Source organism: Adiantum capillus-veneris, chromosome 6, assembly GCF_014529385.1.
Source record: "Adiantum capillus-veneris isolate H3 chromosome 6, ASM1452938v2, whole genome shotgun sequence".
NCBI lineage: Eukaryota > Viridiplantae > Streptophyta > Polypodiopsida > Polypodiales > Pteridaceae > Adiantum > Adiantum capillus-veneris.
In genome coordinates, this window is record NC_140936.1 from 109246097 (window position 1) to 109260539 (window position 14443).

The following is a 14443-nucleotide window of genomic DNA, read 5'->3' on the forward strand; positions in this document are numbered from 1 at the left end:
TTTTAGCTGCACATCATCGACACCAACTATGTTGCAGGAAAAATCATTGCCAAGACGAAGACCTTTACGGGCTACATCATATGTACTGAACCACTCTCTGTGAGGAGTCACATGAAACGATGCACCTGAGTCAATAACCCAATCCTGTAAAGCATAGTCATTAGTGGAAACCAAAAATATTGAATCCATGGTAGATGTGAGATAAATATCTCCGTCAGAATCTTCAACAAAAACATTGTTGATCTCTTCAATCTTTATACTACTTTTCCTTAGTCTTTCCTTCTTCTGACTTTTTGTCTTTACCTTTCTCTTGTTTCCACTTTCGACAATCTTTCTTCATATGACCCTTTTTGTGACAATGATAGCACTCAATGTTTTTTTGGCCACGTGATTTGCTACGAGATTTCCTCTCTGATTCTGTTTGCCCTTTTCATCGACTACGAACAACAAGAGCATTGCTGGTACCACGAGAAGTATCAAGATTCTTCCTGCTAACCTCTTCAGTAATCCAACTACCCTCAACATCAGCACATGTTAAACCATTAGGAGGTGTTGAGTTACTTATGGTTGTGCTAAAAGCAAGAACATTGCTTTGATCGAATTGTCGAAATTGACTCCCTGCACAGAAAGCTTACTGAAAATTGTGTTGAACTCATTGAGATGGTTGCACATGGGTGTGCCCTCATCCATCTTCAAATCAACTAAATTTTATAGCCAATAAACCTGTGATGTTGCACTTTGCTTCTCATACAGGTCACATAACTTCTTCCCTAGCTCATAACTAGTCCATGTTCACATCAAAGTACACATTCTTTGACAAAGTCAGCATGATGGTGGACCTGGCAAGCTCATCCAACTCCTTCCAATCATACTCATCCATATCCTCAGGCTTTATCCCTTTCATCTTTATTGGTCAAATCTGCTTCTTCTGTACTAAGACATTGTAAATTTGTTCCTTCCAAAATGGGAAGTTAGTGCCATCTAACTTCTCAATGTTGAACAAATCGTTCTCTGAAGATGAAGCCATCACTTGACAAGGAACAAAAGTAATAGATCCACTGCACTAAAGAAGATGATAGAAAACCTGAAAATTTTTAGCAGAGTCTCCCTTGCAAAACTGACTTCTCAACCCAAAACAAATGTGTACAATGACTGAAACGCTGATCAAAGTGGCTAACCGGCAAGATAGAATTTCAAAGAACTGTCACTATCAATGTATCCAACTCTAGAAGAGTGTCTCTGACCAGCTAAACACTGACAAACACATACGCATAAAAATGACGACCATGCCAACAATGGCGGATCAGCAAATGCACACCAATACTGCACTAACCGCATAAACATACATCCTATGTCGATGCCCAAACTATGGGGATGTTGGGGGCTTGCTCTAAAACCTGTATCACCAAAAGGATCTCCACATTTGAGAATCCCCCAGCTCAATAAAACCTTACCACGACCCTCAACAATAGGCTTTGCATATTTCCATCACAATACATAAACTGCATAAGATCTTACATCAACCACGGAAATCCTTTTCTGTAACCGCTGCGGAGGATTGTCTGATTTAACAGACCCTCAAGACCTTACATCAAATATGCATGTGACAGACATTGCAGAAAGAGTCTGCAATGAAAAACCTGTACGCAGAAGGACCGATGAAGGTAGACCACCCTGCTTTCTGAACTGAATATCTCTCAAACCGTGTAAAATTTGCAGAAACTTCCTTCTACAAAGTTGTAGACCACGCGAAAACGGTTGGGGCTATAGAGGAATGGACATGAAATAAGCTGTTTTTATAGGTCAAAACAGACCTGTAAAAATCTGCAGCTTCTACTTCACGACCTACAGGCAGCCTAAGTAACGTATCTCAAAATTGGTGAAGATTTTGAGAAAATTTCATTAACCAAAAGAAGAGTGATTTTTCCCTTCAAGAGATTCAGTACTTAGGTCATAGTATCTCTCAAGATATGGATCCATCAAAGTTATAGGTAATAAAGGGATGGCCTAATCCAAGGAATCTACATGAGCTACGAAGCTTTATTGGTATGTGTGCATACTATAGACGCTTCAATATAGCTAAATTTCCCAAATAGTAGGACCACTACACAACTTGACAAAGAAAAATATTACGTACATATGGACTACTAAAGAGCAAAGTTCTTTTGACAAGCTTAAACAAAATCTTACCTCTCAACCCGTGCTTACACTATTGGATCTCTCAAAACCATTTGAGGTGCAATGTGATGCTTGTGGAGATTGCCTTGGAGCAGTTTTGCTTCAAGAAGGGCATGCCATAGCATATGAGAGTCGAAGACTCAATTTCGATGAGTGAATATTGGGCATCTATGAGAATACTACTACGAGGAAGGCACCTTTCAAAATCATTGAAAGAAGACCAAAAAGTCCCTTGCTACTTAGGTAGCCGTGACCTACAAGAAGCTTTCCAAAAGATTAAGGAGGCTATATTCATCTCGCAAAAAAGGCACAACATTGTTGCTAACAAGCATAGAAGGGCCTTAGCTTTCAAGGAAAATGATTGGGTCCTACTCCAATTTCCCAAGGCTCCATTGAAGGAGACTACATGGGCAAAAATCCTACGGGCCACCAAGTATTATGCTCAACTAGCAAAAAGATACTATGATCCTTTTCAAATTCTAAAACCAATCAATGAGATGGCCTATCAACTCGAGTTGCCCAAACATTGGCTCATTCACAATGCCTTCCATGTGAGCCTACTTAAGCCTCACAAAGGAGATCCATCATAAGAACCAATCGTTGAGGACCCGCCCGAGATCGAAGATCAAGAAGAGGTGCTTCAGTCCAAATCCATTCTTTGACATGAAGATGAGGTACTAAGACATGGTAAGCAACGGCATCTTATTAAGTTCAAAATTTATCCTTTTGAAGATGCTAGATGGATGCAAGGAACACACCTTAAGGATAGTATGAACATTGGGAATGCTTACAATGCTACATAGGAGTAGGCAAATATAAATATTTCTTTTACATGATCAATATTTTTGTCTTATAAGACTAGTTCTCTTTTTATTGTGCACAAATTTAAGTAGTATGCATGCTTAGAATCATGTTTGTGATGATGCCGTCTCTCAAACACCAGGTAGAATTTGTCACTCTACTTTGGGAGAATGAAATGGAATCAAGAGCAGACATGCTTGTAGAAGCTAAGTCTCCCAAGTCCCATATGGTTAGGCATCCATCTTGAAATGATGTCATAGGGTAAAAGGGGATCCTCTACCTGCTAAGAAACATAGACTAATGACTAAGGTTTTATCTCCTCTACCTCATATAGTCGAGGACGACTATGATTTCAAGAGAGGTAATGTCATTAAATCCAATATCTAACTAACCCAAATGATTTCTCATATTAAATTGATCATTTAATATGGGAGAATAAACGCGAACAAGAGTTAGAATATAGACATGTGCTTATGGATCTATCTCAACACATGACCAACGTCAATGGGTCCAAATGAGAGATGGTATGTCAAAGAGCGGTGCTAGCTAATGGAGCTTGAAAGACATTACGGTTAGCTTCATTATAGACCTCCAAAGGTTAGTGTTAAAAGTCCTTAGACCTAGGACCTTAGGCAAGCTAGGGTTGAGCTTGAGGTGGGAACATGGCCCAAGCTTGAGGTACTTGCCGTGCTTGCTGACTAAGGTTCTTGAGGTGCTTGTCGTGCTTGTTGACTAAGGTGCTTGAGATTCTTTTCATGCTTGATGGTTAAGGTGCTTGAGGTGCTTGTCATGTTTTATGACTAAGGTGCTTGAGGGGCTCATGACTAAGGTGATCAAGGAGTGAGATGTTCCCAAAGTGAACATGCATCCCTACACAAAAGAGGGGGGGGGGGGGGGGGGGAGCCCGACAAGTAGGGGCATGAGAGAGAACACACGCACACTCACTCAAGGCAAGCCAATTCCAAAGAGGCAACAAGGACACATGTCCAGCCCTCGCCATTTTACCGTCATAAGGTGCCTAAAGCCTATTGGTGACCTCTAAAGGGGTCCAATAGAAATTTAGTTTATTTAAATAATTATCTAGGCATTATCAAGCCCTCTCTCTCAAAGGGATAAGGAGGACACTTGTCCAAAGACTTCCTATGTTGCTTAATATGCACTAAGCATGTGATTGGCTAGGCTTGCAAGGGTCCAGTCAAATTTAAGGATTTTCTACAAGGAGGGGTCGACCAAAGCAAGTTGGGGGTGTGCTTGGGGGATATACTCTCTCACACACGCACTCACATACTCTCATTCTCACTTTGGTGAAAGTGAAATAACTCGATCTCCTTCTCCAAGATTGAGAAGTTGAGAGCCTACACCAATAACTCTTGGCTATGGAATGCAAATCCTACCAAGAGCCATGCTTCAATGCTATGCTAGCCATCTTCTTCATCTCCATTACTATGCTACTATGCTACGCTAATCTCTATGAGTAATGGTATGAGAGAACACTACTTCTTTCTCGTAAGTTACTTCTTCTTCTTCTTCTTCTTCCCTACCCTCACTCCCTGCTAGCTCTCTCCACCTTTGAAGGTGTTCGAGGTCTTGGAACTGAGGCTGGGGACAAGTTAATGCTTTCATTTAGCTAAGTTACGGGCATAATTGTGGTGCATGAAGCTCTCCATCTTCATTGCACCATCAAGGTTTCAAGGAACACAAATCTTGTATTGTACCAAGTCTCTCTTTATGGGAGAAACTATAATACAAAAGCCTTTTGGAGGGGTTGTCAAGTTCTCTAATTCCTTCTGTTGCAAAGCATTGTTCATGCCAAGTAAATTAAGTATAATGGTTATTTTGCTACCTCTAATCCAGCTCACTCTATTTTCTCAAAATATTCTAAAAATGCTCACTACAATTTTCTTAATTTCGCTATCCTCAATGTTCATAGTCCATTTCCATTATAGATTTGCAGTTAGATTTAACTATAGTCAAGCAAACCATCATAAATATTAACAGTCAGTATCATTGGTATCAAGAGTTATATTTCTCAGTGCCACTTTTCAAGTTTGTCTCTTCTATAGCAGCCTCAAGAATGATTAGGTGTCATTAAGTTTTATCAACCATCAGCAAAGGTATCACCCACCATTCTATTGCAAGTCACCCACCATCCTGAGATACAACTGTTTGTCTAAAGAGTACCAACACACCCAAGGTTTAGAGAAAACTTGATAGAATAATGCCATTCAACATCAAGCGTTGGTAATACATTAAATCTTGAATCATATTCCTCAAGACTAAATCTCAAGAGCTTTAGTGCAAACGCAAAGTTCACGGTCTTAACCAAGTCCCTTGTTACATTGTATTTAAGTGAATTTTTTATTTAAAAAAACATCACAAGTGTTGGAATTAGGGTTGCAGGAAAACACAGATAGCTTGCAGAAGACGAAGGAAGCTCAAGGCACACAACAGAGAGTGTATTACTTAGTGTGCAATGGAAGGATAGATAGCCCTAGAATGATGGGCGTATACAATGCAAGGGGGGAAAACCCTCCTAAAGAGGGGAAAAATGTCCCGACGGTTCTAAGTGTGTTCACACACATCACTACCACATGTATATGGTAACAAATCCCCCTAGAGTGATGCAATGAATGAGAGTTGGCACATAGAGTAAAGGGAAGTGCCATGCCCTGAGGACATGATCAGTCCACAAAGGTGAGTAAGCCCAAAGCTTTGAGAAAAGCTTTGAACTTCTCAAGAGACAATGCCTTTGTGAAAAGATCAGCAAGGTTGTCCTGTGTTGGCACATAAGCCAAGCTAACCTCTCCTGCTGAGAGCCTCTCCCTGACATAGTGTTAATGCACCTCAATGTGCTTTATGCAAGCATGAAAATCGGGCTTCCTCACAAGTGCCAATGCGCTCTGACTGTCAGTGTAGATAGTGTTGGCAATGTCCTGTCCAACACCCAAATCAACCATAAGGCGTTTGAGCCATACACACTCAACCGTAGTTGTGAAGACTGCCTTGTACTCAGCCTCACAACTGAAAGAGACCACAGTAGGTTGCTTCCTACTCAACCATGATATGCATGAGCTACCAAGCATGAAACAAAAACTGCTTGTGGACACTCGTGTGTCAAAACAACTGGCCCAATCTCAGTCTGAAAAGGCATGTAAGTCTGGCGTCGATGATCTCTCCTTGGGATAAAACAAACCAAGATATAAAGTGCCACTCAAGTAGAAAAAAATCCTCGACAGCCTGCCAATGCTTAGACCTTGGGCTATCCATAAATCCTTTGACATTTAAGACTGCAAACTGAATATCCGGTCTTGTGTTGCATACATAAATGAGGCATCCAACAATAGTTTGGTAAAGAGTGACATGTGCAGGATCACTAGCATCATGAAGACTCAATTTCAAATCTGTTTCCACGGGAGTGGCAATAGGTTGGAAATCCTCAAGTCCAAACTTACATAGCAATGTCTCTATGTAACTTTTTTGACACAAGGCAATACCACTATCACACTGCTTAAACTGTATACCCAAGTAATGATGCAACAGCCCCAAATCATTCATCTTGAAAGTAGCATTCAAATCAGCCTTAAATTCAGCAATATGTCCCTCATTTCGTCAAGTGATCAGCAAATCATCTACATAAAGAACCACAATGGGAAGTACATCACCCTGATGCTTTACATACAATGTGCTTTCTATTGGACTGTTACGAAAGCCTCGTTTGACCAAATGAGTATCAGCCTTCTCATAGCAAGCACGAGGAGATTGCTTCAACCCATACAACACTTTGTTACATTTGCACACCTTATCCTCTTGTCCTTTCTTGACAAAACCGTGAGACTGCGTTCCATAAACTTCCTCAAATATGTCACCATTCAAGAAAGCAGTAACAATGTCTGATTAATGTACATCCCAACCAAAATGAGTTGACAATGCACATAGAAAACGCACAGTAGTCATACGACAAGTGGGAGAAAAAGTCTATTCATAATCTATGTCTTTTCGTTGTGCATAACCCTTTGCAAGTCGAGCCTTACACCGATCAATCTCATCATCCGGCTTGCATTTCAACTTGTAAACCCACTTCGTACCAATGGTCTTTTTTCCAGGAGACAAATCACATAAAGTCCATGTGTAATTTTCTATAAGTGCATCATATTTTGACTGCATGGCAGCCATCCAATTTTCTGAATTGTGCGCTTCATCAAAAGATAGAGGTTCCTCAACATCATGTAAGCTAGACACAACCAAAGCATAACAATCTGATGCATAAGATGCATGGCAAGAGCCTGAACGAGCGGGACTAGACAAAGGTGCATCCACTTTACTGTCATGCAATGTATGCACGATCCATTTTGGCATACCTCTAGCTTGCTCATTTTCAGCCCTTTCCTCATCAAGTACATCATGTACATCTACATCAGTAATAGGCTGATCTGTTACATTTTCAGAAACCCCCATAGGTTGTACATTTGCCTCATTGGAATTTACATTTGAACTTCCACCACTGAAAAGAGGCAACAAAGTGCCATAAATTCCATGTGAGCTTACATTACTCTCTCTAGTACATGACAACAAGGACTGAACAGAGTCTTCCACAAACACAACATCCCGTGAAACCAAAATACAATTTGTTTGTGGATGATACAACCTGTCACCTTTGCTTTCATCACTATAACCAACAAAAATACATTTGACATGCTTATCATCCAATTTTTTGCGTTGTGTTTGTGGCACCAAAGCATATGCCAAACAACCAAAAACACACATGTGCTCAATAGAAGGCTTTCTATCATGCCATGCTTTATATGGAGTAATAGACTGCACAGATTTTGTAGGACACTTGTTTAGTACATAAGTGGCACACATGATGGCCTCAAGCCAAAAAGAATGCGGCAAAGCTTGACTTTTGATCATACATCGTGCCATTTCCATAAGTGACCTGTTTTTCCTCTCAGCAACACCATTTTGATGAGGCATATATGGCATTGTACATTGGTGTTTTATCACACAACTAGCCAAAAATGCATTAAATTCATGAGACATATACTCCCTCCCTCGATCGGAATGGAGGGTGTCCATAATACATTTTGAGACATTTCAGCCATACCAAGAAATTTCTTGAAGCACATAAACACTTCAGACTTAGCTTTCAACGGATATACCCATGCATGCCTGGAGTAGTCATCAATGAAAGTCACAAAGTACAAGTAATTTCCCAAGGACGGAGTTTGCATAGGCCCACAAACATCACTATGCACAAGTTGCAATCTGCATGTAGAACGAACTAGCCCATCCTTTGAAAACTTATCACGTTGCATTTTACCCAAAATACAGCCTTCACAAACCTGTTTGACACGTGCTTCAAGAGGCGGCAAAGAAGCAACCATATCAGATTTTTGCAAACGCAGCAGACTGGCAAAATTCAGATGCCCAAAACGTGCATGCCAGTTTTGCATCTGAAATAGCCTTATAATCCACAACTGCATTTGCAAAATTCTACCACACTTGTCATACAAAGTGAGCTTATATAGCCCACGCTATAATATGCCAGATGCAACAATCTCATCACTAAAACTGAGATCATGTGTTATACATCTATCATCCACAAACTTGACTACAAGTCCAAGCCTAGCAAGTGCAGATACATAAAAAAGATTCTTCTTGATCCCAGGTACATAGAGAGCATCAACAAGTGTGAAAGAACTACCATTTGCAGCAGTAAGCACAATCTTTCCAACTCCCTGAACCGAATAAGAGGCATTGTTGGTGACTGAATTCCCATAACATTAGGGCCAAAAACATCTAGAAAAGGGTTGTTTGTTAATCTAAATATTAAGGAATAGTCCAATAGTCATTTGACACGTACACAAAAGTATGGCACTCTTGTCTCCTCTATCTTCGATTTTGGTGGTCCTATTTTGATGGAGAGCGGCTAAATGTCTTGATCATAAGGCTGAAACTACTATATTTAGGTGCTTTCGGCAAGTAAGCTCATTAAATTTGCAGCCCAAAATAATGAAGTTTCATCTTTTATTCTATTTTATATTTCACAAAATTGTTGTCAAAAGATATGAAATCTATGTGAGAAGGCTCTAAAAACAAGGCCATTAATGACAAATCACCTACTTTTTTCAAACGTATACCTTTTTCACTTTTCCTCTATTTTGTGAGAGGTTTAAGTCTTTCTCTCTCTGTGTTTTCTTTCTTCTTCTCTATTCTCTGAGTTTCCATGGCGTCTTATGCACGTCGCCCTTCACATAACATAACTTCTTGTGACTTTCATAACGTTAGAGAGGATGATCTTTGGAAACCCATATCTTTTTGTGTGAATGACTGGGTCGTAACAATGCTTCCTTCATGAAAATGTGTACACAAAGTGAAGAGAACTAAACTTGATAAAGTAAAAAACCATTGGAAGGTAGTGTTCTTGCTTTCAAAGTGACCTACAATGGCTGCCTAGCTAAGTTTCAACATGTGTACATGGCCAAGGATATGGTGTTAGACTTGGACGAACATCCCACATTGTATTATTACTATAAGTTTTTTAAAAAAACTTCTATTTGATACAATGAATTTTTCATTCTCCCATTGTTTTTTCTCATTTTTTGATTCCATTCCAGATATATTTCGTTCGATTGTTGTGGAATGGCAGCCTGTGGAGAGTCTAAGTGGGACGTTCAAAGCAATGCATAAAGGGATTGCAGATACTATGTATGCTGACAAGACACCTTCTTTTTACAAAACAATGGATTTGTTTGTCTATTTTGCAAATACAAAGTTCCATCACGAGAAGGTGCATATGGAGAACTACATCAGTAACCCATTCCCACCATAAGTTCACTTCACTGGGAAGCTCCTGATGCATGTCCTATATCAAGCTTCAAATCCAAGATCAAAGAAGACATCCTTAAAGCTATGTCTCCGGGCAAGATATCAAGAAGGATTAAAGTTCAATGGTTCTTGCCTATACATGTCTTTGTGGCATGTTTCAAAACAATGGACTTGCATAGGACAAAGACGATGTGGATTAATAAAAGACTTTCTATGATTGAACTGGATAATGTAGTTGGAGACGGATAGAGTACCAAAGAAATGTTCCATATTGGCGATAATATTAGTTGTAGAGTAAGCCTAAATTCTATGTCTATCTCATATCAAGTATGTCGTCAATCATTAGTTATGGACTATGACTATAGAAGATGGAGAAGCAAATTAGGTGGTTGGGTTCCTCTCGACTCTGAGAAAAATTGTCCAGAGTTTGAACTAAAGGTCACAATCCATCCACACACTGAGCATAGAAGCCTTATAGTAACGACAAATTGGAAACTACAGGATGTTAGAGAATCTCTTGAGGCTCTTGATGCAACATCTCCTGAGTATAAATTCAAAGTGGATGGAATTGTGGTGAGCACAAGGATAAGAATTCAACCTCTTGCATCACATGCCTTCCCCCAAAAAGAGTTGTATTTGAGCCACTTGCAAGGACTTGAAAAAACAAGTTCAATATTGTAATCATTGCATTTTGCAAATATATTTGTCTTTTCTACCTTATTGTGATCATTATTTATGTTGTTTTAAATTGACATGACACCATGATACACATTTAAGAATTGAATAGTTGGTGACAAGTATTTGAAGTACAAAATTATGAACCACCAAAGGGTATATATATGTTCATATGGACAAATGGACAAAAGTGTACATAACTTTTGTGGAGTAATACAAATTGGAAACTTTTCTGCATCCTCAGAGACCCTTCTTCTTTTGTGTTGAGGAGGGGGTGAAGTGAGTTCAGGAGGGGGTGGTGGTGACTTAGGCTCCTCAGGTCTTGGCACAGGGGACTTGGCAGGGGTTGGTGCTTTGGGCTCTTGAGGAGTGGTTGTCTTGGGTGACTTGGCAACCTTATTTGGCAACATGAATGGTAGCTTAAAAGGTGAGCTAGGTTCCTCCCCCTTACTGTTCTTCACTGAACAACGCTTTTGAACCTTGAATTTCAATGGTGAGTGGAATGGATTGCCTTTGTATCTGCTTTTCATTTTGCAGGGCTCTTCTTGGTGGGGCTCTTCCTCTTCACATGGCTCTTCTTTGTAGGACTCTTCTTTGTATGGATTCTCTTTGAAGGGATTTTACTTGTATGGCTCCTCTTTGAAGGGATTTTCTTTGTATGGATCTTCTTTGGAGGACTCTTCTTCTTGTGATCCCTTTTCTTTGCATCCAAACCCTTGGTGGCTCTACCTTTCTTTGGTGGCAAAGGAGACTCTTTTTCATCTGTAGTTGGTGCTATAGGAGAGTCTGGATCATTTGGGTTTATTGATCTTTCCAAAACCATAGAAACAGCCTTCTCCCCAGACCACGTGACCCAAGACCCTGGATATTCATGCAACTACAACAAATAGTAAAAGAAATAAAGGACATAAGTACATACATAGTTAAGAAGTCAAAACAAATCAATGGCACAAGAGATACACACTTACAGAGAGTGTAGTCATCTTGCACCTTGACTCAAGATATCTCCATGCATTGGCAAGCACCCTCCATCCACAAGATGTTGAGTCTGTTTGTAAAGGTACTTTTTGATTGTAGTACTTGAAACCTTCTATATTGTAATCCTTATTTGTGGTACTCAGGTGACCAATGATAAGTTTAGCAGCATTGCAAGAAGACATCAATCAAGAAGCTACTAATAGAAAACAATGGACCATCAAGCATAGATCATACTTCATACTTACAGTTTACTTCTACCATGGATACTTGACAATGAATTCGTAAATATAATATCTTTCTCCAAAAGATTGAAGATAATAAGACTCCAATGTCCTCTACAAAAAAATAACAATTAGCTAGGAATACCACAAAATATTATAAATTTTTAGGAGTTAAGATTTACCCTTCAACATAGGGGTATATTATGTAATTACAGATCAGCATGTCAAAATCTTCAAAAAAAATTGAAAGTCTTCCTTGCTTGTTAAATAGACACTCTGTTGCTAGAGGATCAAGTATGGAAATTTGCATAGCTATAGCCTCTGGAAGATCTCTCATAAGACACCTGAAGTCAAAGAAAACACATCCCCCAATGAGGCCCTTGTAGGCGCACATGCACTAATAATTAGCAAAGAGGAAACACATACCTGAGACAGATAAAGAGCACAGTATCTCCAAGCTCAATGTTGGGGTTTACAAGCATACTTGTGTCTTGAGGGAATATGTCACAGTACACCTCATCATCCCCACACATGGAGACATCCACAACCATTTGGCCTGTAACTTTTTCATAAAGGAGAGTTGGATGCTCTTAAAAAAATTTCTTGCTCTATAAGGATAGCATCCTCTGACATCATGTCTTGCTCCCTCTCAACCTCCTTGCCTGCTTTGATATCCTGGGTCTTTCTTGTCTCATACTGATGTGTAACATCTTCAATGACAACACATGAATTCTTCTGCTTCCTGGAAGGGGGGATATTTAAAATTTGGAAGGCCCTAAGATCCTCACTAGGAATAATCTCAAGAGCCTTATCAAACTTGTACCTCAGTCTTGACACAAGCACAAAATCTTTGCTCATCATTGTGACCCTGTGAGCAAATGCAGTTGCAATGTAGCTATCATTCATAAAGTCTATAAGGAAATCCTGCCACCTTACTGAAACAAAGATTTTGATATTCATCATGCTCACAAGTCTATCTGATATCTCTTTGACAACTCTCATGAAGGGTAGCTTTGGAATAAGAAGACAAGTAGACTTCTGTGCTTTTCTTATCTCCCTTAGAGATTTGACTTGATAATTCAATCTCTTCCTAGCAATAGCCCTCTGGCAAGGTTGTGTAGGTGGTTTCTCTTCTTTCTTCACAACTAATTCTTCTTGGTTGTCATCGTCATCTTTGTCTGAATCTTTTGGAGCTTGGTAAACTTTGATTGCAGTTTGCTTTGTCCTTGCCATTTGATAGTCGGAAAGTGCTTTGTCCTTTGTCACAAAATTCACCAAAACAAGCCCCACAGGAGGTTCAAGAGACTCCTAAAATATCCCGAACAATGCGATAAGAGGGACTCCCACAGGCTGGAAGAAGAGCTCGCTATCACGTCGTGAGGGAAATTGAAGAAATACTACAGGACGCGATAAGAGGTCCTCCCACAGTCTGGAAGAGCTCGCTATCGCGTTGTGAGGAAAGTTGAAGAAATACCGAAGGACGTGAAAGAGGTCCTCCCACAATCTGGAAGTGCTCGCTATCGCGTCGTGCCAGAAGTTGAAGAAATACCGCAGGACACAATAAGAGGTACTCCCAAAGTTTGGAAGTGCTCGCTATCGCGTCGTGCTGAAAGTTGAAGAAATACCGCAGGACCTGATAAGAGGTACTCCCAAAGTTTGGAAGTTCTCACTATCGTGTCGTGCGGGAAGTTGAAAGCAATGTGGCAATTGGAGAGATACAAGGTATTTTCAAAAGTTGAAACTACCCGCTATCGCGTCGCGGGCGTGTGCGAAAGGGCCTGTGCGGGTCGGTGAGGAAAATACAATATAAGATAAAGAAGAGGAGGTACAAAACCACGCAAACGTGTTGTTTGGGAGAGGTGTAAAATGAACACGTGACATGAGCTTTTTATACATCCGACCATCCGTACAATGTCCGTTGAAATTTTGCCACGTGGCATGTGTGCATGAGTGGACACGTGTCGATAACGATCATTTTTTACCCCTAAAGCTTGGTCTTGTATTTTTTTGGCATGTTATTTTTTGTTTGTGCCTCACGACGCGAGAATCCTTAAGCTTAACCTCTTCAAAGCTCTCTAATTCTCTCACTTCAACTCTATTTCACCGCTCTCTCTTTTTATATAACCATCACGCTCTCTCTCTTGCACGACGCGAGGGTGGGTGTTTGCAAAGTTTGCCTAATTACACTATCGCTCCGTTCGGTTTTATTGCCACATTCTTAACCACCTGCACGATGCGATAGCCGTAGCTAGCACAGTGTGCCTCGTGTCTCTATCGCTCTGTTTGGGTTTTGCTTCCACGGCCTAAGCCTTTGCACGAAGCGACAGAAGTATTTAGCAGGATCTTGCTCGTACCTCTATCGCTTCGTATTCGTCTTGCTTCCTTGCCTTGAACCGAATCATGAGTGAAGGTCGTGAGGAGATTTTAGAGGAGAGTCCAAGTGAGAAGCTCTTGGTTGATGTCATGGATAGTGGTGACATGGAAGTGTACACCAAGGTATATGAAATATTCAATCCTTTGTTTGATCTTGCAGTTATTCTAGACAAATTGAAAGACTTTTTGTCAAGAGAATTTAAAGAGTTTGAAGAGACAGTTGAGGGTAAGTGTTTGGTGTTGGATGGTAAGACTTATTGCCATCTAGCTGAATTTACTACCAACTCAATTGAGAAACGCAAAGTAACAAGGAGGTTTGGAAGATTTTCTAAGAAAAATTCATTTATTTGTCCACCTACCATTTCTTGTCGATACATTCAAAGCCTTGC

General features: G+C 40.1%; 1 protein-coding gene across 1 annotated transcript; it reads right to left on the reverse strand.

The window, feature by feature from the left end:
* Window positions 1-11844: 11844 nt before the first annotated feature.
* Window positions 11845-13311, reverse strand: LOC147456066 (uncharacterized). The gene has a single exon (XM_086515393.1). It carries the CDS (start codon window positions 12912-12914, stop codon window positions 12249-12251), a length of 666 nt encoding a protein of 221 aa, XP_086371519.1. The 5' UTR covers window positions 12915-13311; the 3' UTR covers window positions 11845-12248.
* Window positions 13312-14443: the final 1132 nt, after the last annotated feature.

Excerpts from the sequence above, each read along its gene's own strand:
- LOC147456066 (XM_086515393.1), bottom strand. The coding sequence starts at position 12,914 with ATGGCAAGGACAAAGCAAACTGCAATCAAAGTTTACCAAGCTCCAAAA.